At 41.8% G+C, this 25,617-nt stretch overlaps 2 protein-coding genes across 2 annotated transcripts in view; one reads left to right on the top strand and one right to left on the bottom strand.

Annotated features, from left to right (window-relative positions):
• Nucleotides 1-6,037: 6,037 nt before the first annotated feature.
• LOC118393471 (60S ribosomal protein L37) lies at nucleotides 6,038-8,305 on the bottom strand. The gene is made up of 4 exons (XM_035786164.2): nucleotides 8,171-8,305; nucleotides 7,588-7,723; nucleotides 7,258-7,342; nucleotides 6,038-6,144 (listed from the first exon to the last, which is right to left on the bottom strand). Exons 1-4 carry the CDS (start codon nucleotides 8,171-8,173, stop codon nucleotides 6,075-6,077), a joined length of 294 nt encoding a protein of 97 aa, XP_035642057.1. The 5' UTR covers nucleotides 8,174-8,305; the 3' UTR covers nucleotides 6,038-6,074.
• A 159-nt stretch (nucleotides 8,306-8,464) lies between these two features.
• The window catches only part of LOC118393470 (lipoxygenase homology domain-containing protein 1), a 39,130-nt gene continuing 21,977 nt past the window's right edge, over nucleotides 8,465-25,617 (top strand). Inside the window, exons 1-20 of the mRNA XM_052461801.1 lie at nucleotides 8,465-8,611; nucleotides 9,081-10,019; nucleotides 10,854-10,968; nucleotides 13,546-13,626; nucleotides 14,467-14,651; nucleotides 14,805-14,903; nucleotides 15,061-15,209; nucleotides 17,740-17,863; nucleotides 18,328-18,437; nucleotides 18,602-18,742; nucleotides 18,870-19,005; nucleotides 19,377-19,537; nucleotides 19,744-19,830; nucleotides 19,981-20,116; nucleotides 20,205-20,359; nucleotides 20,541-20,701; nucleotides 20,905-20,981; nucleotides 21,284-21,480; nucleotides 22,072-22,264; nucleotides 22,584-22,744. Coding sequence (XP_052317761.1) covers nucleotides 9,734-10,019; nucleotides 10,854-10,968; nucleotides 13,546-13,626; nucleotides 14,467-14,651; nucleotides 14,805-14,903; nucleotides 15,061-15,209; nucleotides 17,740-17,863; nucleotides 18,328-18,437; nucleotides 18,602-18,742; nucleotides 18,870-19,005; nucleotides 19,377-19,537; nucleotides 19,744-19,830; nucleotides 19,981-20,116; nucleotides 20,205-20,359; nucleotides 20,541-20,701; nucleotides 20,905-20,981; nucleotides 21,284-21,480; nucleotides 22,072-22,264; nucleotides 22,584-22,744 — 2,754 coding nt within the window. The 5' untranslated portion in view covers nucleotides 8,465-8,611; nucleotides 9,081-9,733. The remainder of the gene's footprint in view (nucleotides 8,612-9,080; nucleotides 10,020-10,853; nucleotides 10,969-13,545; nucleotides 13,627-14,466; nucleotides 14,652-14,804; nucleotides 14,904-15,060; nucleotides 15,210-17,739; nucleotides 17,864-18,327; nucleotides 18,438-18,601; nucleotides 18,743-18,869; nucleotides 19,006-19,376; nucleotides 19,538-19,743; nucleotides 19,831-19,980; nucleotides 20,117-20,204; nucleotides 20,360-20,540; nucleotides 20,702-20,904; nucleotides 20,982-21,283; nucleotides 21,481-22,071; nucleotides 22,265-22,583; nucleotides 22,745-25,617) is intronic.

Raw genomic sequence — 25,617 nt, 5'->3', positions numbered from 1 at the left:
CTATGTGTATTTGCGAGGAGCAGGGCCTTGCAAATACGTCAAGATCTAAGGGACTGCAGATGTGAGGTGAAGTCCTCCAATGTGGGCCTTGCCAAAAAGGTTATTGGCAAGAGAGAGCCTTTAAAATGAGCCCTATTAGGGTCCTCTCTCTCCTTCTCTTCCAGGATTCTGGTCACAATGAGTTTTACAGGAACTGTCATCTCCTCCAATGTGGTGGTTGCCTCTTAGATTGCATCCATCTATCCTCCTTAGTGAGTGAAACCTCACCCTTCACTCAGATAGTGAGAAATACATGATAATGATATACATTTAATTGTAAAATAAAGAAATAATAGAATAGTTTAATTGTAACTTATGTAAGAAGAATATAATGAACAATCTGCTTGACCTTTTTCATTGTATTATCATGGCCATTATTATGCATAATGAGGTACTGCCTCAGCAATGGACTTTGAGATTTGTCAGTTGAATAGCTGTTACAGTTCACTTCAGTTCACCCAGAACCCTCAATATATTTCATGTTCTCTATTCACTGGTTAAGGATCAGGAGTCTGGAGTCTGACAAGTTGTTGTCTCATTTAAGACAGGCTGAGACTTGTGGTACACACACTATTTAAAAAAATATATAATTGTTTAGATCCTCTGGCCTCAGTTGTGCTATCCAGGCATTTATCATTATGATGTGAAATGAAAATAAACAAATCCACAAATAAGTCAACCTGAATGTGACGAGCAAATTGTGACTTCTCATGAACATGAAAAAAAGAACACCTCGCTGATTTATAACAAACCAGGGTTTGATCATCAATGATGTAAACAAAATAAGGTTTAGTCATTATGAACTTTGCACTAATAACAACCACACTTTGTGTCAGCTGTTTCCTTATTCAACCATTTCAAAGTGCAAACATCTACACTTTGTATATTCACTTAGTGCCTTCTGAAAGTATACAGACCCCTTGACTTTTTCAACAACAAAAGAATGACTCAGAGCCATATTCTAAAATGGATTAAATAAATGTTTTTCCTCATCAAGCTACACACAATACCCCATAAAGACAAAGCGAAATAAAAACAGAAATACCTTATTCACATACAGTGGCAAGAGAAAGTATGTTAACCCTTTGGAATTTCCTGGATTTCTGCATAAATTGGTAATAAAAATCACAACAATAGACAAAGACAGTCTGCTTAAACTAATCACACACAAACAATTATACATTTTCATGTCTTTATTGAACACACTGTGTAAACATTCACAGTGTAGGGTGGGAAAAGTGTGTGAACCCTTGGATTGAATAACTGGTTGACCCTCCTTTGGCAGCAATAAACTCAACCAAACATTTTCTGTAGTTACGGATCAGACCTGCAAAACAGTCAGGAGGAATTTTGGACCATTCATCTTTACAAAACTGTTTCAGTTCAGCAATGTTATTGGGATGTCTGGTGTGAACTCCTCTCTTGATGTCATGCCACAGCATCTCAATCGGGTTGAGGTCAGGACTCTGACTGGGCCACTCCTCCAGGAGTATTTTCTTCTGTTGAAGCCATTCTGTTGATTTACTTTTGTGTTTTGGGTCATTGTCCTGTTGCATCCCTCAACTTCTGTTGAGCTTCAATTGGCAGACAAGAGAGCCTTACATTCCCCTGCAAAATGTCTTGATAAAAATGCCTTTTTCCATCGATGATAGCAAGCTGTCCAGAACCTGAGGCAGCCCCAAACCATGATGCTCCCTACACCATACTTTACAGTTGGGATGAGATTTTGATGTTGGTGTGCTGTGCCTTTTTTTTCTCTCCACACATAGTGTTGTGTGTTACTTCCAAACAACTCAACTTTAGTTTAATCTGTCCACAGAATATTTTGCCAGAAGCGCTGTGGAACATCCAGGTGCTCTTTTGCAAACTTCAGAGGTGCAGCAATGTTTTTTTGGACAGCAGTGGCTTCTTCCGTGGTGTCCTCCCATGAACATCATTCTTGTTTAGTGTTTTACATATCGTAGACTCGTCAACAGAGATGTTAGCATGTTCCAGAGTTTTCTGTAAGTCTTTAGCTGACACTCTTGGATTCTTCTTAACCTCAATGAGCATTCTGAACTGCGCTCTTGCAGTCATCTTTGCAGGACGGCCACTCTTAGGGAGAGTAGCAACAGTGCTAAACTTTCTCAATTTATAGACAATTTGTCTTACTGTGGACTGATGAGCATCAAGGCTTTTAAAAATAATGTTGTAACCCTTTCCAGCTTTATGCAAGTCAACAATTCTTAATATTAGGTCTTCTGAGATCTCTTTTATTCGAGGCATGGTTCATATCAGGCAATGCTTCTTGTGAATAGCAAACTCAAATTTTATAAGTGTTTTTTTATAGGGAAGGGCAGCTCTAATCAACATCTCCAATCTTGTCACTTTGATTAGGCTCCAGGTCAGCTGACTCCTGACTCCAATTAGCTTTTGGTGAAGTCATTAGTTTAGGGGTTCACATACTTTTTCCAACCTACACTGAATGTTTAAATTATGTATTCAATATAGACAAGAAAAATACAATAATTTGTGTTATTAGTTTAAGCACACTGTGTGTCTATTGTTGTGACAAAGATGAAGCTCAGATCAAATGTTATGATTCATTTATGCAGAAACTCAGGTAAATCCAAAGGGTTCACATACTTTTTCTTGCCACTAAGTATTCAGACCCTTTGCTATGAGACTCGAAATTGAACTCAGGTGCATCCTGTTTCCATTGATCATCCTTGAGATGTTTCTTCAACTTGATTGAGTCTACCTGTGGTAAATTAGATTGATTGGACATGATTTGGAAAGGCACACAACTGTCTATATAAGGTCCCACAGATGACAGTGCATGCCAGAGCAAAAAGCAATCCATGAGGTTGAGACAGAATTGTGTCGAGGCACAGATCTGGGGAGTACCAAAAAATGTATGCAGCATTGGAGGGCCCCAAGAACACAGTGGCCTCCATCAATCTTAAATGGAAGAAGTTTGGAATCACCAAGACTCTTCCTATAGCTAGCCGTCCGGCCAAACTGAGCAATCGGGGAGAAGGTCCTTGGTCAGGGAGGTGAACAAGAACCCAATGGCCACTCTGACAGAGCCCCAGAGTTCCTCTGTGGAGATGGGAGAACCTTCCAGAAGGACAACCATCTCTGGAGCACTGCACCAATCAGGCCTTTAGGCAGTGGCCAGACAGAAGCCACTCTTCAGTAAAAGGCACATGACAGCCCACTTGCAGTTTGCCAAAAGGCACCTAAAGTCTCTCAGACCATGAAAAACAAGATTCTCTGGTCTGATGAAACAAAGATTGAACTTTTTGACCTGAATGCCAAGCGTCACATCTGGAGGAAACCTGGCACCATCCCTACGGTAAAGCATGGTAGTGGCACCATCATGTTGTGTGGATGTTTTTCAGCGGCAGGGACTGGGAGACTAGTCAGGATCAAGGCAAAGATGAACGGAGCAAAGTACACAGAGATTCTTGATAAAAACCTGCTCCAGAGTGCTCAGGATCTCAGACTGGGGCGAAGGTTCACCTTCCAACAGGACGACGACACTCAGCATACAGCCAAAGCAACGCAGGAGTGGCTTTGGGACAAGTCTCAATGTCCTTGAGTGGCCCAGCCGGAGCCTAGTTTTTAACCCGATCGAACATCTCTGAAGATACCTGAAAAAAAGCTGTGCAGCAACGCTCCCCATCCAACCTGACAGAGCTTGAAAGGATCTGCAGAGAAGAATGGGACAAACTCCCCAAATACAGGTGTGACAAGCTTGTAGCGTCATACCCAAGAAGACTCTAGGCTGTAATCGCTGCCAAAGGTGCTTCAACAAAGTACTGAGTAAAAGGTCTGAATACTTATGTAAAGGTCATATTCCAGGTTATTTTCAATAAATTAGCAACATTTTCTAAAACCCCTTTTTTTGCTTTCGTCATTATGGGTTACTACTGTGTGTAGATTGATGATTTTTATTTTAGAATAAGGCTGTAACATAAAATGTGGAAAAAGTCAAAGGTTCTGAATACTTTCCAAATGCACTGTATATTTCCTTTCAGAACAATTCCTTTTCCAATTTGCAACGAACCTGTCCCAAAATAACAGCCTGGCTGTCAGGCATCCAAGTGGTTGGCTCATCATCTCCATTTTGTTTTACACATACACACGAGCCATCTTCTGAAGATTTCAAATATAACTCATTGCACCGCGAGAGGAGTTTCTACTGGAATTGTGCTGGGGTATAACACTGGAGTTTAGTCCATTAGGTTCTAAGAACACTCAGAACACTTGACTCAGAGTTGACCAAAATTATATCTTCCATGATATAGTACATATACAGTATCTGGATGTTAAACTAAAGGAGTAGTCTAAATAAAGGAACAGCAGTTGGTTCTCAGTTTGGACACATCTGGCTGTTTGAAATGGATCCATTGGCAGGCTATATAACCTTGCTACAAAGGTACTTCAAAAGTCCAGTACCTTTTGTACCTTATTGATGCTAACAAGCCAAATGACTATATTGGAGTAAAATTCCTCACATTTGTACACTTTGTATCAAGTTTTTCAAAAGAGCCTTGTCCTCTTGCAACACTTTCAATAAGGAAAACAAACACAGGTAAAGTTCTGACACAAACCATCTGTGGATAGGTTATTCTCCTTTCCTTGTGACAAAATATCTCCTCTTAATTCCCGCCAATTCATCCTGTATGGACTGTGGGAGTTGCCATGGTGTTTATTTTTGTGTCTTTTTAGCGACTAGCGGCTTTGTTATGATAAAGCTCCTTCTGGATTCTAATAGAAAATAAGCATATACAGCCATGGGAATCCAATTAAATTGGGAGATTATTGACTAATGGAAAACTGGAGAAGACGGAACTTTCTCTGCAATGCAAAACACCACTCCCACCCTTCTATGGTGTGGCAGCTACTTATATTCCAATTCTACATGTTATGTCAAACATCTCCAAAACGGTGTCATGCACATGTAACAACTCTACCACATACCTTCACACTAAAACACTGTTGACATGTAGATATGAGAAGAGCCACTGAGTTTGGCTTCATATTTTATAAACGAAAGCTAGATACATTTCCTATTACATGGACTTCGAAACGTTATGTTCAGTGAATAGAAGAGGTCATACACATTGTGGCTTTGAGATGCTCTGTACACCAGCCCTAAGGAAACCCTTTGAATGTTTATTCAAACAAATCAGTGATTTGTAGTTACTGTATTGAAACCAATTACTGGTTACTATAACAGTTAGTCCCATGTCATTTTCACATTTCATCCAGTAGTTTGAGTTGTGGGAAATATATGAATTTTTAGAACTGCTAAATATCTATTCAAACATGCTTTCCCCCCCTCCCTCATGCCTCTTTTGTCAAATCACAATACTGTGACTAAAGAATCCTAAACCTTTTCTGCCTTATGCACTTTGAAGAATAAACAAGTGAATTATTTAGGGCTCTACACTGACCTTTTTTTACAAGGTGCAACTAAATAAAAAATTGTAGGCGCACATGAAGAAATTTACGAGCATAATGAAGAATATTTTAGATATTAAAGCTAGAATTGTAAATTTTTCTAGGCTCACTGGTGCTCCTGAATTAATATTCCTAGGCGCACAGCAAAATAGAGCCCTATTATTTTTCAGATCCTCAAGAAACAAACACAAAGAAATGTGTCCCTCTACTGGTTGCAGGAAAACCTTCCTTCAAACAAGTTTTAGTGATAAAACTGAATCCCAACCAAGGTTGGTAGCATGTTTATTGGGGAGAACGGACTCGTGGTAATGGCTGGAGCAGAATCAGTGGAACGGTTTCAAATACATCAAACACATGGTTTCCAGGTGTTTTGATGCCATTCCATTTGCTTGTTCCGGCCATTATTATGAGCCGTTCTCCCCTCAGCAGCTTCCATTGATCCCAACACTTAATGGTTGCTGCTAGGGTTCTTGACAGAGTTAACGGTTCAACATTTTTATATTCATTGTATAACCTAAAACTGACCAAAGAAGAGGATGAGAGGCCATCAAGTTGTTTTATGATTTATTTATTTCAAACTCAGCCTAGGAAGAGCTAGAGGCAGCCACTGCTGCCCTCTTAGGCTTAGGGACAGTTCCCTCACGGAATCCATTCCTGGAAAAGACCAGAGAAATGTAAATGTGTTAATGAGGAAGGAGGACAACGAATTGTAAACTACATTCATATCAGGTGGTCTCAAATGCTTTACATTGTGAGGAACATAACCCCATCCATCCCCCAACATGTACCACCCGTTTGGAAGATGGCACGGCAGAAGAGTATTTGGGTATTTTCCTTTCTTCTCAATTGATATAAGCCTACTCAGCATCTTAAAAATCTTTCTTCTGAATGTGTTATAAAGCAGTGTCCAACTTCAGTGTCATCCGGATCAAAATAACTTCTGTATGGGTTAACACTATGACCAATGTGATGTGTGGTATGACGGCACTCCATTGTTACATGGCCTCCCACTTGTCTTTATCTTTCTTGCTTCTGTTAGCTTTTATGCCCTTAGTTGGGTGTATATAGGCTGTTTCAGTGTTGTCTAAGTCTACTAGAAATTAATCTAACATCACATCTTAGAGCTGAGTATGTGATACGAGATTGGACTTTCACTAGCAACTTACATAGCAACAATAGCTGTTCGTGCCAGGTAACATTCAAGAAAGAACAGTGAAATAAGCCTTCCAACTTGGCGATATCAAAAGTCTCCACTGATCATGAGATGTCAACAAGCATTCAAGTCTCTCACTGCCATTGCCTTGTCAAATCATGCCAGCCTAGTCACAATTTGATTGCAGAAAAACACATTTGACGAGTAGTTTACCTAACAGTCACTAACGAAACAAATAAAACCAACACCACCTATCTCATGGTATATAAAATAACCCCGAATATTATCTCAACATTAACAAAACTGTGGGTTCAACCCAGCACTGAAATGTATCCGTGTAGACCACAACCAAATCCATCAAGGCAAACCTAGCTGGTGAAATCACACAATGTTACATTACGATCAGGTGCGTCTCTGCACAGCCAAAACGTTTAATCCAGTCTCACATTCAACAGGCAAAAATGCAAGCAAACAATGGAGAAATTGAGGTACGTAATAATGCCTAAAGAACAGCTCTTCTTTGAATTCCGTGGGAAACATTGCTTTCTGTCTGAATCTGATGTACAAATGCAAACCACTCTTGAAATGCATTGCAAGAAGGATGTTGGACTCACCTGAATCTGCGGTAGACGACCCTCAGGTGTCTGATACGGCCAGTTCCGGTAGTGCTGCGTCGCTTGGCCTTGGCACTCCAGTTATCTGCACGGGTAAAAAAGATGCGCGTGTAAGAACCCCCGCGTGTGAGGACATCTTTAATTTCAGCTCTTTTCTTTTTGACATAACGTTAGGCATCACCGAAAACTTCTGACATGACCTGCGGTATACATCCATCCATCTAGCCTCACTGATGAGTCCCCATTGGTCACACCGATGGATGAGCTGATTTATCAATAACAACTAGCTAACCACCTGCCAGACATTCAAGAACAGCATGAGCCACTCACACTTTCTCTTGCGCTTTTCGGGGTAGCCACACTTTCCGCAGGAGGACTTCTGGAGGTGGTATGCCTTGGAGCCGCACCGACGACACAGGGCGTGCGTCTTGTTGCGACGTTTACCAAATGACGACGTTCCCTTCGTCTGGGAAACATAAAACATGTATGAAAAGCAATAACAATTGGACAGTATAGTTAATTCCAAACACAGCATTACATACAACTGCATAATGTCACATAGCTATGTCAGTTGGCTAACATGATGCTAGTGAAAACCATTGAAACTTAGGCACGGCTTTCGCTTTTTTACACGATGAAAATAAGGACATACTAATAAATGCCGTCTTTAAAAATATATATTTTATGGGGGACAAAAAAAATGGTTTGCTTTCATTTTGAGAATGATTTGTAAACTAGTTACAGTTCATTCGTCGGGTTGATAACTACTGATTATGAAACTGAACCCGTGAAATACTGGGGTCTGTGACACTTAATTGCTTTCATCTTCACAACAATAATGCAGATGATAAGGGAGAAAATGCATTAAAGCGGATGATTTGAGATTTTCAGTGTAATCTCGGTCCACCCTTACCATCTTCTTGCCGAAGTTCGCACGATAGAGACCGGAAAAAGGTTTTGTGTTGCACTATATTCAGTCCGTACCAGTATGCTGTAGCAAAACAAGAGCTGCCAATAATGTGTTCCTTTCACTAGCACGGAACGTAACTAATTGATGTTGGTCGTTGAAATTTAAATACAAAATACTGTAATACAACATGTATTGTATTATAATTATATTTTTATTTTGAGATAATGTTATCCCATCATGCCAGATGCCAATTTTGCCCCGAGAGACAGGAACAGCAGCGAATACTAGCGGTCAATGTTTAGGCTACTGTCAATTTTGAGTCCAGAAAATCCGAAATTATAACTTTCATCTCCCTTGCTCACGTGGTTACTACTCGTTTCTCTTTATGCATATTTCTTTGGACCTTCAGCATGACTACATGAAGTTGATGGAGCGATTTAGGAGGTACTTAAAAAACGTTATCCTATATAGTCACCAGGGAGTCATCATAAATGATATCCATTGACTGAAAGAATAACTTAAATGCCTTTAGTTCTGCTGTCGTATCGCATTTAATTCCATTGTTTGTAAAGAAAGTCATTGTAAATACTTTATTGCCTCAAAACATTAACACTACAATTTGTAAATCATGTATGTAAAGAACTTGCATGCATAGCTCTGTCAATGAATTTGAGTGGGTACATTTCTCCAGCTCCATCTCTCAGCGGTTTACCAAAACTGTGGCAGGTTGTCTGATGTGTTATTGTTTGAACCACATATCTCCTCTTTGAGTTGTAGAACCCTCATCAGCTTCTAATGTAGGTTAGAATTTTCTGTCTTGTTCTCGATTTTCACAGGGGCTTTCTCAACTGATCTGGTGACAACCCAGCAGTGGTAGTAATTTTTATGAGCTCAGTGGCTGTTGCTGTTTCAGGTGGGGAACTACAGCAGGAGAGGGCTGCCCCAGCCACCTCAAGCCATCCTGCATGCAGTCTGCTCTACCCAGGAGTCTGTACGGCTCTGGCCCCATCCTGCTGGCACCGGCTGGTCACTACGGTGACACTACAGGTCAGTTTAATCGTGTTTCACCGGTACACACTGGAATCAGTTACAGTTACAAGGTAGTAAATAAATTAAAGATGTCCCCGAAAAAAAAGAAAGAAAAAACAATGCCAAGGGCAGTGGTGGAACCGAAGAGGTGGATGACGAGAGCTCAGAGGATCAGGAGCCAGAGCCCAAGACGAAGCGTAAGAGGGTCACTGGCACAGAGGATGCTGGAGCTCGCAGGGGGAAGAGGAAGAAATCAAAAGCTCCAGAAGAAGGTTACCACTCTGACACCTCTGAACCTGATGTAAAAAAGCATCAAGAAAAAGGGGGAGAACAAAGGAAAAGTAAAGAAAAATAAGAAGAAAGCTAAGGACAGCGAGGAGGAGTATGAGGTGAGAAGCAGCGAGTCTTAAGAGTACAGATGATGAAGATCACAGTGATACCATCAATAACAAGAAAAAGAGAGCAGAGAGGCTCGCTGGTGTGATTGAGGCCACCAGTAAGGGAACCAAAAAGAATAAAGACCACCAGGAGAACGACATGGGGTCAAAGGACAAAAAATCTAAAGACGACGACAAAAAATCCAAAAAGGACAAGAAAGAGGGCGAACAAACTCGCGAACAGGGGGATGAAGAAGGGGATGGCAAAAAGAAGAAGAAAAAGGCCAAGAAAGGCTCAGGGGGGGATAGTGATGAGGACACCAAAAAGGGGAAAGGCAAAAAAAAGAAGCTGGTTGAGAACTACGTGGAGATCTATGAGAATGAACTACGGAACTATGAGCCAGATACCATGGAGAACTATGAGGATGAGTACCACAAGAAGAAAGGTAGGACACATTATATTGTACATTGTACTGTGTAACTAGAATGTGGCACACAGATCAGGAACAGAAGCAGGTCACAGCATCAAACATAATGGTAATAAATGGGCACAAACAATAAATGAAAGAACATACAAAATACAGACCTCATAGTATTGTTGGCTGGCTAGCTTCAAACATGATTGCCAGAAATATAATAGGTCTACTACACAGAAAATATTTGCGTCCTTAACTATTTCTCAATGCATGAGCTCCCCCCTTTATAGGTTGACTGCAATTGATTAATACAATGGCTGTATCGTTGCTGGTTACTGGTGTAATAGCTTTATTGTTGACCTTAATTTTCTGGGTAATACAACACTTAAAGTATTCACAGGTATGAGGTAGGCCTATGTCTGCATCTCAAATGTAACATGACACCTATCAATAACAATGGCTTGTTTAACTTAATGAAAAGGACCCGACAATGTTATTACATTTTTTGGATGTCTACCTAGAATACTTACAACTAGTTATAGACTTTCTTTATTTTTCACTCTACAGTACTGTTTTACTCACTCACTCACTCACTCACTCACTCACTCACTCACTCACTCACTCACTCACTCACTCACTCACTCACTCACTCACTCACTCACTCACTCACTCACTCACTCACTCACTCACTCACTCACTCACACACACACACACACACACACACACACACACACACACACACACACACACACACACACACACACACACACACACACACTATATCTCATTCTCGATCTGACTGTGTTTTGTATCTGTCTGTCTGTGCCTCTAACTCTCTCTTTGCCATGTCCTACACCCCTGCAGTTTATGAGGTGGTGACCATCACTGGAGATGAGAGGGGGGCGGGCACCGATGCCAACGTGTTTATCACTCTCTTCGGGGAATATGGCATCACTCCGAAGGTGCATCTGGCTAGCAAGTGAGTCCCCTTTGTGGACTGTCTTAGATATTATATACAATTGAATTTTGAATAAATAAAAGTAGTCAATTATCAGTTTGTATTTTAATCTAATTAACATTGATGTTGTTAGCCAAACTGAGACAACATGAAAAGCTCTACAGAAATCTGAACTGTAATCTAATTAGAGCCAATCCTCTCATTACACTGACATACATTAAATTGCAAAACATATATTGATTGTTTCTGTTGGTTTGAGGTTTAACATCTGTTCTTTATCCTTTTATCTCCAACATCACAGCACGGAAAAGAGGTATTTCAGTGGTAGTCTTTTACTGTTGGGTCACATTTTATCCGGTATTTTTGATTGTTGAAAATACATAATTAGTATTTTGAGCAGAACTGTCATCTGGGGTACATAAGAAAAAAAATGTAGCTCTCTCGTACAAGGTGACTTTCATCAATATATACGGCTCTATTTATTCTCATATTTGAACATTCAAATTAGCATCAAAGTAGACATCATGAAAGACAGCACGTCATCTCTAGTTGAAACCCTTGCTAAACAGGTATTGTGTCAATTTAAAACTTTAATAAGTCAGTTCATAGAATTGCCAATTTAAAGAAATGTAGCCAGTTTATTCACTACTACATTTAGCTAACATTAGATAGTTAATCCAGAGATTCTTACATTTGCCTCAATTCGGTGGTCTCGTCTAGATCACCATGGTATTTATAGTTCTTAATGATAGCCACATTAGCAGCTAATTCACATTTCATTTTGGGGGGGTAAATACACTACTGGTCAAAAGTTTTAGAAGACCGACTCATTCAAGGGATTTTCTTTATTTGAACTATTCTATACATAGTATAATAATAGTGAAGACATAAAAACTATGAAATAACACATATGGAATCATGTAGTAACCAAAAAAGTGTTTAACAAATGAAAATGTATTTTATATATGAGATTCTTCAAATAGTCACCCTTTGCCTTGATGACAGCTTTGCACACTCTTGGCATTCTCTCAACCAGCTTCACCTGGAATGCTTTTCTAACAGTCCTGAAGGAGTTCCCACATATGCTGAGCACTTGTTGGTTGCTTTTCCTTCACTATGTGGTTAGACTCATCAAAAAGACGTCTCAATTTGGTTGAGGTCAGGGGTTTGTGGAGGTCATCTGATGCAGCACACCATTTCTCTCCTTCTTGGTCAAATAGCCCTTACACAGCCTGGAGTCACAGACAGTGTCACCAGAAAAACACCCCCACCCCATAACACCTCCTCCTCCATGCTTCATGGTGGGAACTACACATGCAGAGATCATCTGTTCACCCATACCGCGTCTCACAAAGACACTACGGTTGGAACCAAAAATCTCCAATTTGGACTACAGACCAAATGACAGATTTCCACCGGTCTAATGTTCATTGCTTGTGTGTCTTGGCCCAAGCAAGTCTCTTTTTCTTATTGGTGTCCTTTAGTAGTGGTTTATTTTCAGCAATTCGACCACACAGTCTCCTCTGAACAGTTGGATGTTGAGATGTGTCTGTTACTTGAACTCTGTGAAGCATTTATTTAGGCTGCAATTTCTGAGGCAGGTAACTGTAATGAACGTATCCTCAGCAGAGGTAACTCTGGGTCTTCCATTCCAGTGGCGCTCCTCATGAGAGCCAGTTTCATCATAGTGCTTGATGGTTTTTGTGACTGCACTTGAAGAAACGTTCAAAGTTCTTGACATTTTCCGTATTGACTTCATGTCTTAAAGTAATGATGGACTGTCATTTCTCTTTGCTTATTTGAGCTGTTCTTGTCATAATAGGGACTTGGTCTTTTACCAGATAGGGCTATCTTCTGTATACCCCCTACCTTGTCACAACACAACTGATTGGTTCAAACACATTAAGAAGGAAATAAATTCCACAAGTTAACTTTTAAGAAGGCACACCTGTTAATTGAAATGCATTCTAGATGACTACCTCATGAATCTGGTTGAGAGAATGCCAAGACTGTACAATGTTGTCATCAAGGCAAAGGGTGGCTATTTGAATCTCAAATATAAAATATATTTTGATTTGTTTAACACTTTTTTGGTTACCACATGATTCCATATGTGTCATTTCATAGTTTGGATGTATTCACTATTATTCTACAATGTAGAAAATAGTCAAAATAAAGGAAAACCCTTGAATGAGTAGGCGTTCTAAAACTTTTGACCAGTAGTGTATATTGATAAAGGTCACCTTGTCCTAGAGAGATTTACACGGTTTTCAAAATGCCAAACCAGGGTAAGCCTACATGAAACACAGCCCTTATTTTAAGTGTTTCAGAGTTTATAAAATAAAGTAATTGTATTATTAATAAAAAAGAATACTATTTCTTTGTGTTTATAAAATAATGGTGGAAAACCTATTGTAACCCTTTCCTTATTTGACTGCTAGGTTTTATGGGTATTATGAATCATACTGTGGTATTCTATGGCTCATACTTATTGAAGAGATTTGGTTTGAACAGCAAATCATTTATATAAGGTAAATGCATTTTCTGTGTAGTCTATATATATATATACCTTATATCCCACTTGTATTCCCATTTCAGGAGTAGAACAGCCTTTGAGAAGAACAAAACAGACGTCTTTAGGATCAAAACTCATAACGTTGGGCCTTTGAAGAAGATACGGTACGACAGCTCCTCTGCCTTTACAGAAGACTGGACATGTGTGTAGATGTAAAGTTTCCACACTATTGTAGAGCAGTGGTTCAAAATGTTATCATTTTTGTGACCCACCAAGTAGACAAAGACAATGTTTCTAGAAAAACCCTGACTTAGGTTGCAACTTAATAGAGACTTGCTATCATCCACCATTTGGGAAACTCTGCACTAGAGACCTGTAGTACTTTTACCTTTCCTTCAGGATTTAATATGATTTGGTGCAGTATATGTAGTGTACAAAACATTAGGAACACCTTCCAAATATTGACTTGCACCCCCTTTTGCACTCAGTACGGCCTCAGTTCGTCAGGGCATGGACTTTACAAGGTGTTGAAAGCGTTCCAAATGTTTACGCCAATGCTTCCCACAGTTGGGTCAAGTTGGCTGGATGACCTTTGGGTGGTGGACCATTCATGATACACACGGGAAACTGTTGAGTGTGAAAAACCCAGCAGCTATGCAATTCTTGAGTCACTTAAACCGGTACACCTGGCACCTAATGCCATACCCCATTCAAAGGCACTTCAATCTTTTGTCTTGCCCATTCACCCTCTGAATGGCACACATTCACAATCCATGTCTCAATTGTCTCAAGGCTTGAAAATCTTTCTTTAACCTGTCTCCTCCCCTTCATCTACATGGATGGAAGTGGATTTAACAAGTGACATCAATAAGGGGTCAAACCTTTCGCCTTGATTCACCTGGTCAGTCTATGTCATGGAAAGAGCAGGTGTTCTTAATGTTTTGTACACTCAGTGTATATGTTTCATTGGTTAATTGATTGATTGATTGATAATACTCCTGTAGGATAGAACATGATAACACAGGTCTGAATGCCAGCTGGTTCTTGGACAGAGTGGTGGTGACTGATATTACAAGACCTCACCTGAGGTTCTACTTCACCTGTAATAACTGGCTCAGTAAAGTGGAAGGTGACAACCTGTTTGTCAGGGATCTGCTGGGCAGCCTCGACCCCATGGACTTGCCCAAATGTAGGTACCATGTCCGCCATCTTGGATTTGATTGTGTTGGATGCAGCCTGTGGAAGGTTTCTTGGCTGAGATTTTTGCATAATATGTGTAAAACTAGTTACAATCTGAATTAGTTGTATTATGGTTAATCAAACGTGTGTTTTTCTCTGGTAGATAATAAGTATGTAGTGAGCGTGTTCACAGCAGATGTAAAAGGCAGTGGAACGGATGCTGATGTCTTCATCAACATCTTTGGAGAGTTTGGTGACACCGGTGAGTTTCATTCCAGACAATAGGTCATTTTAATGGTTAGTTATGTGTGATTGAGAAACTAAAATGTGATATCTTGTAGGTTACTGATTTACAGTTTAGGATTCGGGCCCATAGTACTCAAACATGCTCTGTGTGTTACATCTGACCCTTTTCATAGGTGAGAGGCGGTTGGACAATAAGAATGATAACTTTGAGAAAAGCACGGAGGACAAGTTCACTTTAGAAGCTCCCCACCTCGGCAAAATTAGGAAGATTACCCTGGGTCACAACAACAAAGGCTCTTCCGCTGGATGGTTTGTGGACAAGGTACAGTACAGTTAAAGCAAGACTATGCTATGGCTATATGAACAGTTTTAATCTGGAGGCTCATTAGGATATAAACTCATAAAATGAAGGAACCAATGTTGCCAGCAGACCTGGGTTCAAATACTATTTCAGGTATTTGAACAACTTTTCAATACATTTCAAAACAAGTATTCAGATAACCTTTATTTGAAGAAAAAAACCAAGTAGTTGAATATTGGAATGTATTTGAAAATACACATGGAAAAAATACACTAACTCAAATACACTCCCATGCATTTAACCCAGGTAGTTTTTAATACAATTTGGTCAACTATTTGGTTTAAAAAGATAACCATTCAAATACTACTTGTTTTGGGCTGTGTATTTGAACACACTCAAATACCAGTATCACTGGGGAAGCTAAGCCAGGGGAAAAAAGCCATATTGCAACCTATGTGTTGTGATAATTGCATTGTTTGCTCTATAACCTATTAGTTGATATGCCTTGCGACCATGATATATGCCTAAGGCCAAGACAATAAGACACAGTGGCAGAATAAATTCAACCACACCTTTGTTTAATCCAAAACCGGAGAGCAACCTCTGTCCGGTGAAGTCCACAAAGCATTTTGCACGTAACAAACAGTCACATGACCTACAGCATGGTCAAGAAAGTTAATGTTTCCAACATTTTCAGACTACTAAGAAACTATTGATTTAGAACCACGGAGAGTTATTGTAAGTCTCAAAGTTGAGAGCTCAGAGCTGCTACACTATTCCAGCACCATTTCAACTTCAACATTTCAACATCATCAAATCACCTATACTTAGTCTAATACAGTGACAACTAAAAGATACCAAAAAACAATTTAGTCCAATCAACGTAAGCTAAATATGATTTGGCTGTCCATGGTTCTGATTTGTGTATGTGTGTGTGCGTTCCTGCAAGTAGAAAAATCATGTTGACTCACCCTGCTTGTAGAGAAACGCCAATGCCATCCTCCTCTCTTTCAATTTGAAGAAACAGTCTATGACTGTCATATAGTACGTGCTTTTATTTACTACCTGGCTAAAATGCTTGCTCGCTAGCCTAACTTTCTTCCATGGGCAACGTTAGCTAGTTAACATTAACCTTCTACATCTAGCTACATAGTGAACTTCCATCCTCTCAGTTCAGGGGCACAATTTATTTTATGGTTGTATCAGAATAACCATTATAATCATTCACAAGTATGGAGAATTAATTAAAACCACAAGTTCAAATCCCTGTCTCCATCCATGGCTAATTTAGGAAAGGGGCGATTTTAGCTAGCTAGCTGGCTAGCCACCGAAGGACAAGAACACAACGAGATGCAACAATTCAAATTGATTCTAGGAGTGAAGCCAAATCCAAACTGGCTTCCCATGACACTTTCTTTTGGTGCGCTGGGACCATACACAGTTGAGCTCACTCAGTTTAGCTCATCGCTGATTGGCTATTATATTATATTTGTTTTTATTAAGGGAGGCCAAATGCTCAATGGCTTCCCTTGCATTCAATGCTTATTTTATGAATACATCCCACTGTAAAAATACACCGAATAATTATTTTAAATAACAAATAATCAAATACATATGTATTTGAACCCATATCTGGTTGCCTGAACTGTTAAGACAATGTTTGTTTTAGATGGAGGCTGCTGAAATGCAAGATGAAGGAACAATCCATCCATATCATTCCATATCCTGCCCTATTCTATGTTTTACTGTATGTGAGCCCCTGTTGTCTCTGGAGAGGTATTTAAGACATGTGATCCTAATCTCCTCCTCTCCTCTCCTCCTCTCCTTGTCCTCTCATCTGAGACTGGTGTCCCATCACCTCCAACACATTCCAGTTACAGTGTGGAACCATGAGATGAGTTCACACACACACACACAAACACACACACACACACACACACACACACACACACACACACACACACACACACACACACACACACACACACACACACACACACACACACACACACACACACACACACACACACACACACACACACACACACACACACACACACACACACGAACAGAGGGACATCCTACCCAACCTGTAGTAAAGGGACACCAGGCCTCATTAAGGGATTATATTTCCAGTAGAGGGACAGTCTGTAGATGTGATGGTGATTGCCACACACTGACACCAAAGATCACCAAGATAGACATGATTTTATTTGGGGCTAATTCAAGAAACCATAACTTGCACCTTGAAAATGTGTTATTTTAATGTATGGTCCTGTTTATATCCTGTATTCAGACCCATGAATGTGTCACCCTGTTGACTGCTTAAATGGAGGGTTGATGTAGGTGCTTGTTTATCCTCCTCCTTCCCAGAAGGACATTTGTCAAGTGTAAAGGTTTTGACCAGGGGTAAGCAGGATGGGCTTTGAACCAGGAATCATGCAGTTACAGACACTGTGCCAATAGGGTTAGACCCCTTGGCAGACGCGAGGGAGGCCAGGAAAGGGGCTTGAACACAAACTGTATATTGCCCCTGGTCCTGTCCCTGCAGGTGCTCCTGGATGACATGGGAAACAAGTCTCTGTATGAGTTCCCCATCAACCGCTGGTTCGCCATCGATGAGGATGATGGGAAGATTCAGAGGGACATCCTAGTTGGAGGCAGTGAGCCCACAGGTGGGGAAAGACCAGACAACACTGTATATGACCCCCGAAACAGCAAAAAGACACATTACACTATTACATTACAGTATATTCAGTATTCGGTTCATTAAGCAGATATTCTTATACATAGATTTACTTTAAGTAACAAGTAAGTAAAAGGGGGCTGAGCAGCAACAACGAAAAATAAAGTATCATATGCAAATTCCTCTGGCTATAGGAGGTGCATGTAAACATTCACAGTGCAGTTGTCTCCATATTTAGTGCAGTGACGTCTGCAATGATTCATTATTTCAAAAAGGAAACGAACAGTAAATGTACAATATCTCAGACCCTCCTGACATTCATTCTAGTTTCCACACTATCAATATTTTGATTTGGTTTATTTTCCTGTTCACTCCTCTCTGAGTGGGTGTTCTGAAGCAGAGACGTGAGTTGGCAGAGTGTCTGATTAGCTGACACGTAACTGTACCCGCCAGGTATTGTGTACCACGTCCAGGTGGTGACAGGGAAGGTCCGAGGAGCTGGCACCAACTCCAACATCCACATGCTGATGCACGGCACCAAGGGCCTGAAGAACAGCGGCAAGGTACAGTCATACATCAAGTAGCATGTCATTTTTAGAATGAATTGCATTTCCCTAGTCCAACGTGACTACTTCCCTCCTTTTCGTCATTCATATTCATTAGAAGTCATAGGTGAAAGCAACGTGGTGTTTGTCTGTATAGTGATTGTACACGGTCTTTTCCACAGATCTTCCTGCAGGGGGGTAAGTTTGAGCGTGGTCTGACGGACATCTTTAACGTGGAGATATCTGCCCTGCTCAGCCCCCTCAGCCGAGTCACCATCGGCCACGACAATGGAGGAGTCAGCGCTGGCTGGTACTGCGAGAAGGTGCGATTACACACATACACACACACACACACTAATATAAATAAATGACTTCCTTATATGTTTAACATCCCAATCTATTTCCAGTCAAAATATGACAGTGAGTCTCTTGTGCATGTTTATGTTCCAGATAGTGGTGTTCTGCCCGTTCACAGGGATCGAGCAGACCTTCCCTTGCAGTAAATGGCTGGATGAGAGTGAAGGTGACGGACTGATAGAGAGAGAGCTCTATGAGATGGTCTCACTAAGGCAGAGGAAACAGAAGAGTAAGCCACATTACTTGAATTCTCATTACCTCTCAGATGTAATATCTTTAATTCTCTCGCCTAGCTATTCTTAAACATTTTATCCCATTCCATGTGTAAAAGCTGCTTATGGTACTGTATGTCTCGGAGAATCTGAGTAGGGTGCTCCAGGGCCGCAAATATACAGAGTTCCAATTTCCATTCTCATATCATTGGAATGTAAATATCGTATAACTTTTGTTTCTAACATGGAAACCGTTCAAATTCTGACTCTCAAACTGAGTTTGCTAAACAAATTCTATATAATCTGTATTTGTGGTTTGAGGTGTTTTTCCAGAGTGTGTGTCTGTTGAGTTTGGAGAATACTTCTCAGTTTGTCTGGTCCTCTTCAGAGCACCCCTGGTCTCTGTGGATCTGGACGTCAGATCTCCCTGGCGCAGGAACAGACGCATCCGTTTACTTCCAGATCTATGGGGAGAAGGGCAAGTCAGACGAGATGAGACTGGACAACAAAGCAGACAACTTTGAACAGGGCCAGCTGGATAAGTTCATGGTGTGTATGATGTATTTAGGATAGATGGATGGACTGACAGATGGGTGGACTAAAAAGACAGACAGACAGAATGACAGACAGACAGACAGACAGACAGACAGACAGACAGACAGACAGACAGACAGACAGACATACTGATTAATCGTTACTCAGATTCATTCCTGAGTAACGATGGATGTGTACTGTTCTTGTTATTCATCACACAGGTTGAGCTACCTGACTTGGGGAAGCTTACAAAATGTCGCATCTGGCATGAAAAGAGAAGCCCTTTTGCAGGGTGGCATTTGAGCAAGGTGAGCAAATGAAAACATAAAGAAAAAAAATCCACAAAGAAGCTTGAGGTTCAGATTCTCTCTGTCTCACACCCTATATAATGCACTACATTTGGCAAGAGCAGATGTGATAAGAGATTTGCCCTGTTGACTCTCTTGGTGTTTCCGCAGGCATCTCTGATGAAAACTTTGACAAAGGAGAAGTTTAAGTTCCCCTGTGAGCGCTGGCTGGATACTAACGAGGATGACAACGAGTTAGTTAGAGAGCTGCCTGCCACTGGAGACCTGATTGCTGAACCCCTGCCCTGTAAGGTCACAACGGATTGTCTACTGCATTGTTTCACCCTATGCAAACATACTAGCGTTGTTAAGTGAATGCTGTTGTGTTGTTGTAGTGATAAAGTACCGCGTGACTGTGTGCACGGGGAAGTTTGGCGGCAGCGGGACGGACGCCACTGTCTACCTCAATCTGATTGGTGACCTGGGGGACACAGGCGAACGTACGCTGGTCAACTGCAAAAACAACGTCAACAAGTTTGAGAAAGGCAACGTGAGTCCAGGAGACCCACGCTAGGCCTCTTGGAACATATCTAAGGATTGCACTATAGGCTGTTTACTCAAATGATAAATTAACAGGATTTTCCACATACCTTAGCTGTAATCGATTCACCAAGACAGTTCACATAAATGTCTTCCTCACAGATCTCTCTATCTCTCACCCTCTGATTCAGATGGATGAGTTCATTATTGAGGCGGTGTCAATCGGGCAGGTGCGGCGTGTGCGTATCGGGCACAACGGGCGGGGCGGAGGTTGTGGCTGGTACTTGGAGAAAGTGATGGTCAGGGAAGAGGGACAGGCTGAGTCTCAGGTTGTAGAGTTCCCCTGCGGCAGGTGAGACATGGAACAGGAAGTTTGTGGAACAGATGTCTTAGCCAGGTATCTCCTAGGACAGGTATGGAATGTATGTAACATCTATGACCTTGGGGAAGATGATTGAATAGGTGCCAGGTGATCAGAGAATAGGGTCAGGTTGCGATAACAGCAGTTATTTTGGGTAAGAGTTAAGACGGCCATGTTTTCCTTTACCATCTCAGGTGGCTAGATCGGAATGAGGATGACGGACAGATTGTTCGGGAGTTGGTGCCATTTTCAGACGGCCAGCGTCTTTACAGTAAGTGTTTGTGGGAAAATATATTCATATTTTTGTCATTTAGCAGGCACTTTTATCCAAAGCGACTTACAATGGTGAGTGCATACACTTTTGTCTTTTTTCCCCTGTGGGAATTGAACCCACAACGCTGTTTTTGCACGCGCCATGCTCTACTAGCTGAGCCACACGAGAGCTGTGAACTCACTGAGAAGTTTGTTGAAGTTGTTGTACGGAGACCACATTACTGTATTTACTACATTTGTTTCACCGCCACGTGAGTGAATAAACACACCTGAACTACAACTTGTAGTTCTGCCTTTCAGATGTTAGCTATCATGTGTCGGTGAAGACAGGCAGCGTCAGTGGAGGCAGCTCGAACTCCACCGTTTTTGCGAAGCTGTATGGGGAGAAGGGAGACACCAGTAAGATGATGCTGGTGGTCTCTGACAACAACCTGCGCAACTACTTTGAGGTGGGCCGGGTGGATGTGTTCACTGTGGAGACGTTTGACATTGGACAGGTACAGTAACAGTAGAATTCTTGGTTTTAGTGTTAGAGGCTACTAGAAGTGGACGGTATCCAGATATACTGTTTCTGTACCATACTGGGGTATACGGTATTAACGAATGTTCACACAAGGGGCGCCACCCCCCCTCCTCCTCCCAAAAACAAAAATTGAAGGAAACGGGGATCTTGATCCAGGAGGGGATTGAATAGCTCTGCTGTAACCAAGAAGCTTGATCTTGACATCTAGCCACTTAGCTAGCAAGTTAGCAAACCAAATGCATAGCTGGAACCCTGAGAATAATATTATTTATTTAGATAACATTTATTTTTAAGGTGTTGAAAACCATACCCTCGATAAACGGTATGTCGCCCAAGCCTAGAGGCGATGCCTTTATTTCTGCCAAAGTGTAATCTCTCAAAAATGAAAGATGTATATACACAAGCATTGTATACCTTATTCATACAAGGCTGAATCCTTAAGATACATGCACATAAGTCAGACTTTCATTAAAATCATGTATTGATGTTAACCTGAGATGCATACAAAATAGAATATTTGGTGAATATGAGTAGAAAAATAAATGTTTGTTTTTTTGTACACCAGATCAGCCGTCTGATGATTGGCCACAACAACGAGGGGATGAATGCTGGTTGGTTCCTGGACAGTGTCCAGATCATGGTGCCGGCCAGTGGGAGTCAGTACATGTTCCCCAGCCACCGCTGGCTCTGTAAGGACGAGGCAGACGGCAAGACCGAGGTGGTGATCTACCCTAGCGAGATCCTGGACATTAAACAATGTAAACACACCTATTACAATACACCCTCATACACACCCATTTAATTATAAACAGACACACACCTATAGATGTTTCCTGCTTTATTTTTTATATACTGTACAGGGAATCCAATCAATCTCTCAGGCTATCCACACAGATATGGAAAATTGAACTAACTTGAATCCAAAGATTTTGATTGGGGCGCATAGAGGCCCAATATATATATATATTTTTGCCTCTATGCGCCTCAATCAAAATCTTTGGATATATATACATATATATATATATATAAGTTGTGTTCTTCTGTAATATCATTATTTTGTTTAATCTTGTTTTGCAGTGATAAACTATGAGATAACAGTGGTGACAGGTGATGTGAGCTTTGCTGGAACCAACGCTAACGTTTTCATCCAGATCTACGGTGGTAAGGGCAAGACAGAGGTCGTCAATCTGGCCAGCAGGTCCAACAACTATGAGAGAGCAACTACTGAGATATTCAAGGTCATTATTGTCATATTTCATGTCAATACTTTTTTCCTGAGAATCTATTTGAGACAAACTGACATTATTCAATAGCATACAATATCGTTATAGACACAATAATATTAGAAACGGGTAAGTAAATGGTTTGAAAAAATTAATAACACCAATGAAGTGTGTGTCTTCACCGGGGATAGTATTAAATATTATAGTCTGACAGGGATCAGGGTACACTCTTAGAAAAAAGGGTACGGTATTGTTCCCTGGGATACAAAAGGTAAAAATACATACATTGTACCTTCAGAGGTACACATATGATCTAGGGCTGGGAATTGCCAGGGACCTCACGATACAATATTATCATGATACAATATGTATTTGCGATTCAATACTGTGATTTTTATTGCGATTTCATGGTCCAAACATATTGCTCACCGTATGTCTGCTGCAGAGGGATAAGAGAAAGCCATGAGAAAAAACGAATTTGAATCAGTCATGGAAATAAAAGCGCTGAAAACAAATTGTTTCTCTATTTAAAAAGATGGAGAACAAGCTATGTAGGAAAAATCTTGGAGTTTTGGTGCAGGTACAGCCAACTAGCGCAGAAATTATATTGTGATATTGTCAAAACGATCGGATATATCGTCAAATAATATCCTGATATGTAGCCGTTTAGATTTTTTCCCCCATTACTAGTATGATCTCACATGGTACTGTTCGGTACATTTTAGGGTACATGTGCAAAATAAATAGTATAATGGTACATTTGTGTATCCAAACATTTGAATATAAAGCTACAATCATCACACCCCCAACGTACTGTGAAGGTACATTACTGTTTCCCAGGGTACAAACTTATTTTGTGTACCTTCACCTCTTGATGGTATTGATGTAACGCTCGTCTGAAAAAGAGGGAGTGGACCAAAGCGTGGTACGTGTTCATGCTGTTTATTAAAATCTGAACACTAGAACAAAATAACAGAGCAAAAACGACAACGACCAGTTCTGTTAGGTGCAGCAACACAAAACAGAAAACTACCCGCAACACAGGTGGGAAAAAGCTGCCCAAGTAAGATTCTCAATCAGAGATAACGATAGACAGCTTCCTCTGATTGAGAACCACACCTGGCCGAACACAAGATAGAAAACATAGAAATAAAGAAACTAGAATGCCCACCCTAGTCACACCCGGGCCTAACCAAAATAGAGAATAAGGGCGTGACAGTACACCCCCCCCCCCCAAAGGTGCGGACTCCGGCTGCAAAACCTTACTCTTTAGAGACTTGATGACAGTCCATCAGCCAGACAGATGGACTGTCTGGCTGCGTACCATTGAGGATGGCTTTTGTGGAACATAGACTTGATCTGGGTGGGCCTCCTTTATGGCGGCGGCTCTGGTGCGGGACGTAGACCCCCTCCGCCTCTAGCTCCCCCCACTTTGGTGGCGCCTCTGGTGCAGGGACCCTTGCCACCGACCCCGGACTGGGCACCCTCGTTGCTGGAGGCTCCGGACTGGAGACCGCCGTTGCTGGAGGCTCTGTGCCATGACTCCTCGCTGGAGGCTCCGTGCCATGACTCCTCGCTGGAGGCTCCGTGCCATGACTCCTCACTGAAGGCTTCGTGCCATGACTCCTCACTGGAGGCTTCGTGCCATGACTCCTCACTGGAGGCTTCATGCCATGACTCCTCACTGGAGGCTTCGTGCCATGACTCCTCACTGGAGGCTTCTTGCCATGGATCATCACTGGAGGGAGGAGACGTATGGGCAGTCTGGTACGTGGAGCTGCCACAGGGCTCACAAGGCTAGGGAGACTTACAAGAGGATTAGTTCTGGGCGCAGGCCCAGGACTCACCAGGCTGGAGAGACATACAGGAGGCCCTGTCCTTGGCAAAGGCACCGGATACACTGAGCTTAGGAGGCGCACTGGAGGTCTCGAGCTAAGAGCCTGCACAACCCGTCCTGGCTGGATGGTGACTTTGGTCCGGCACGTGCAGGGCGCAGGCACAGGACGCACTGGGCTGTGCAGACGCACTGGAGACACAGTGCGCAGAGCCGGCACCGGATATCCTGGGCTGTAGAGACGTACTGGAGGTCTGGAGAGCAGGGCTGGCACAATCCGTCCTGGCTGGATCCTCACCCTAGCCTGGCAGATGCGGGGAGCTGGGATGTAGCGCACCGGGCTAAGAACGCCTACGCTCCCTCCGCGTGCGCTCCACAGCATAACACGGTGCCTGACCAGTACGACGCTCCCTCCGGTAAGCATTGGGAGTTGGCTCAGGTCTCCAACCTTGCTCAGCCAATCTCCCCGTGTGCCCCCCCCAAATAAATGTTTTGGAGTGGCCTCCCGGTCTTTAGTGCCAGTCTTGTCCCCGTGTAATCCTTGGCCCTTTTACTAGCTGCCTCCGCCTTCCTTGCTGCTTCGACCTGTTCCCATGTCAGGCGATCTTTTCCGGCCAGGATTTCCTCCCATGTGTAGGATCCTTTGCCATCCAGGATGTCCTCCCATGTCCAGTCCTCCTTACCACGCTGCTTCGTCCTTTGGTGGTGGGTAGTTCTGTAACGCTCGTCTGAAGAAGAGGGAGTGGACCAAAGCGCAGCGTGGTACGTGTTCATGATGTTTATTAAAATCTGAACAAAATAACAAAGAGCAAAAACGACCAGTTCTGTCAGGTGCAGCAACACAAAACAGAAAACTAGGCGTCTCACAGTACGGACATTGCAATTTATTGCCCTGGCCACATGTGCAATCCTCATGCCTCCTTGCAGCATGCCTAAGGCACGTTCACGCAGATGAGCATGGAACCTGGGCATCTTTCTTTTGGTGTTTTTCAGAGTCAGTAGAAAGGCCTCTTTGGTGTCCTAAGTTTTCATAACTGTGACCCTAATTGCCTAA

Source organism: Oncorhynchus keta, chromosome 14, assembly GCF_023373465.1.
Source record: "Oncorhynchus keta strain PuntledgeMale-10-30-2019 chromosome 14, Oket_V2, whole genome shotgun sequence".
Lineage (NCBI taxonomy): Eukaryota > Metazoa > Chordata > Actinopteri > Salmoniformes > Salmonidae > Oncorhynchus > Oncorhynchus keta.
Note: the sequence above shows the minus strand (reverse complement) of the source record. Positions and strands in the feature narration are given on the sequence as shown.

Bases quoted from the DNA above. Each gene is read 5' to 3' on its own strand.
- LOC118393471 (XM_035786164.2), bottom strand. The intron at 7,343-7,587 runs GTGAGTGGCTCA...TTACCCGTGCAG, and splicing joins CGAAAAGCGCAAGAGAAAGT to ATAACTGGAGTGCCAAGGCC. The intron at 6,145-7,257 runs GTGAGTCCAACA...GGTCTTTTCCAG, and splicing joins GTCGTCTACCGCAGATTCAG to GAATGGATTCCGTGAGGGAA.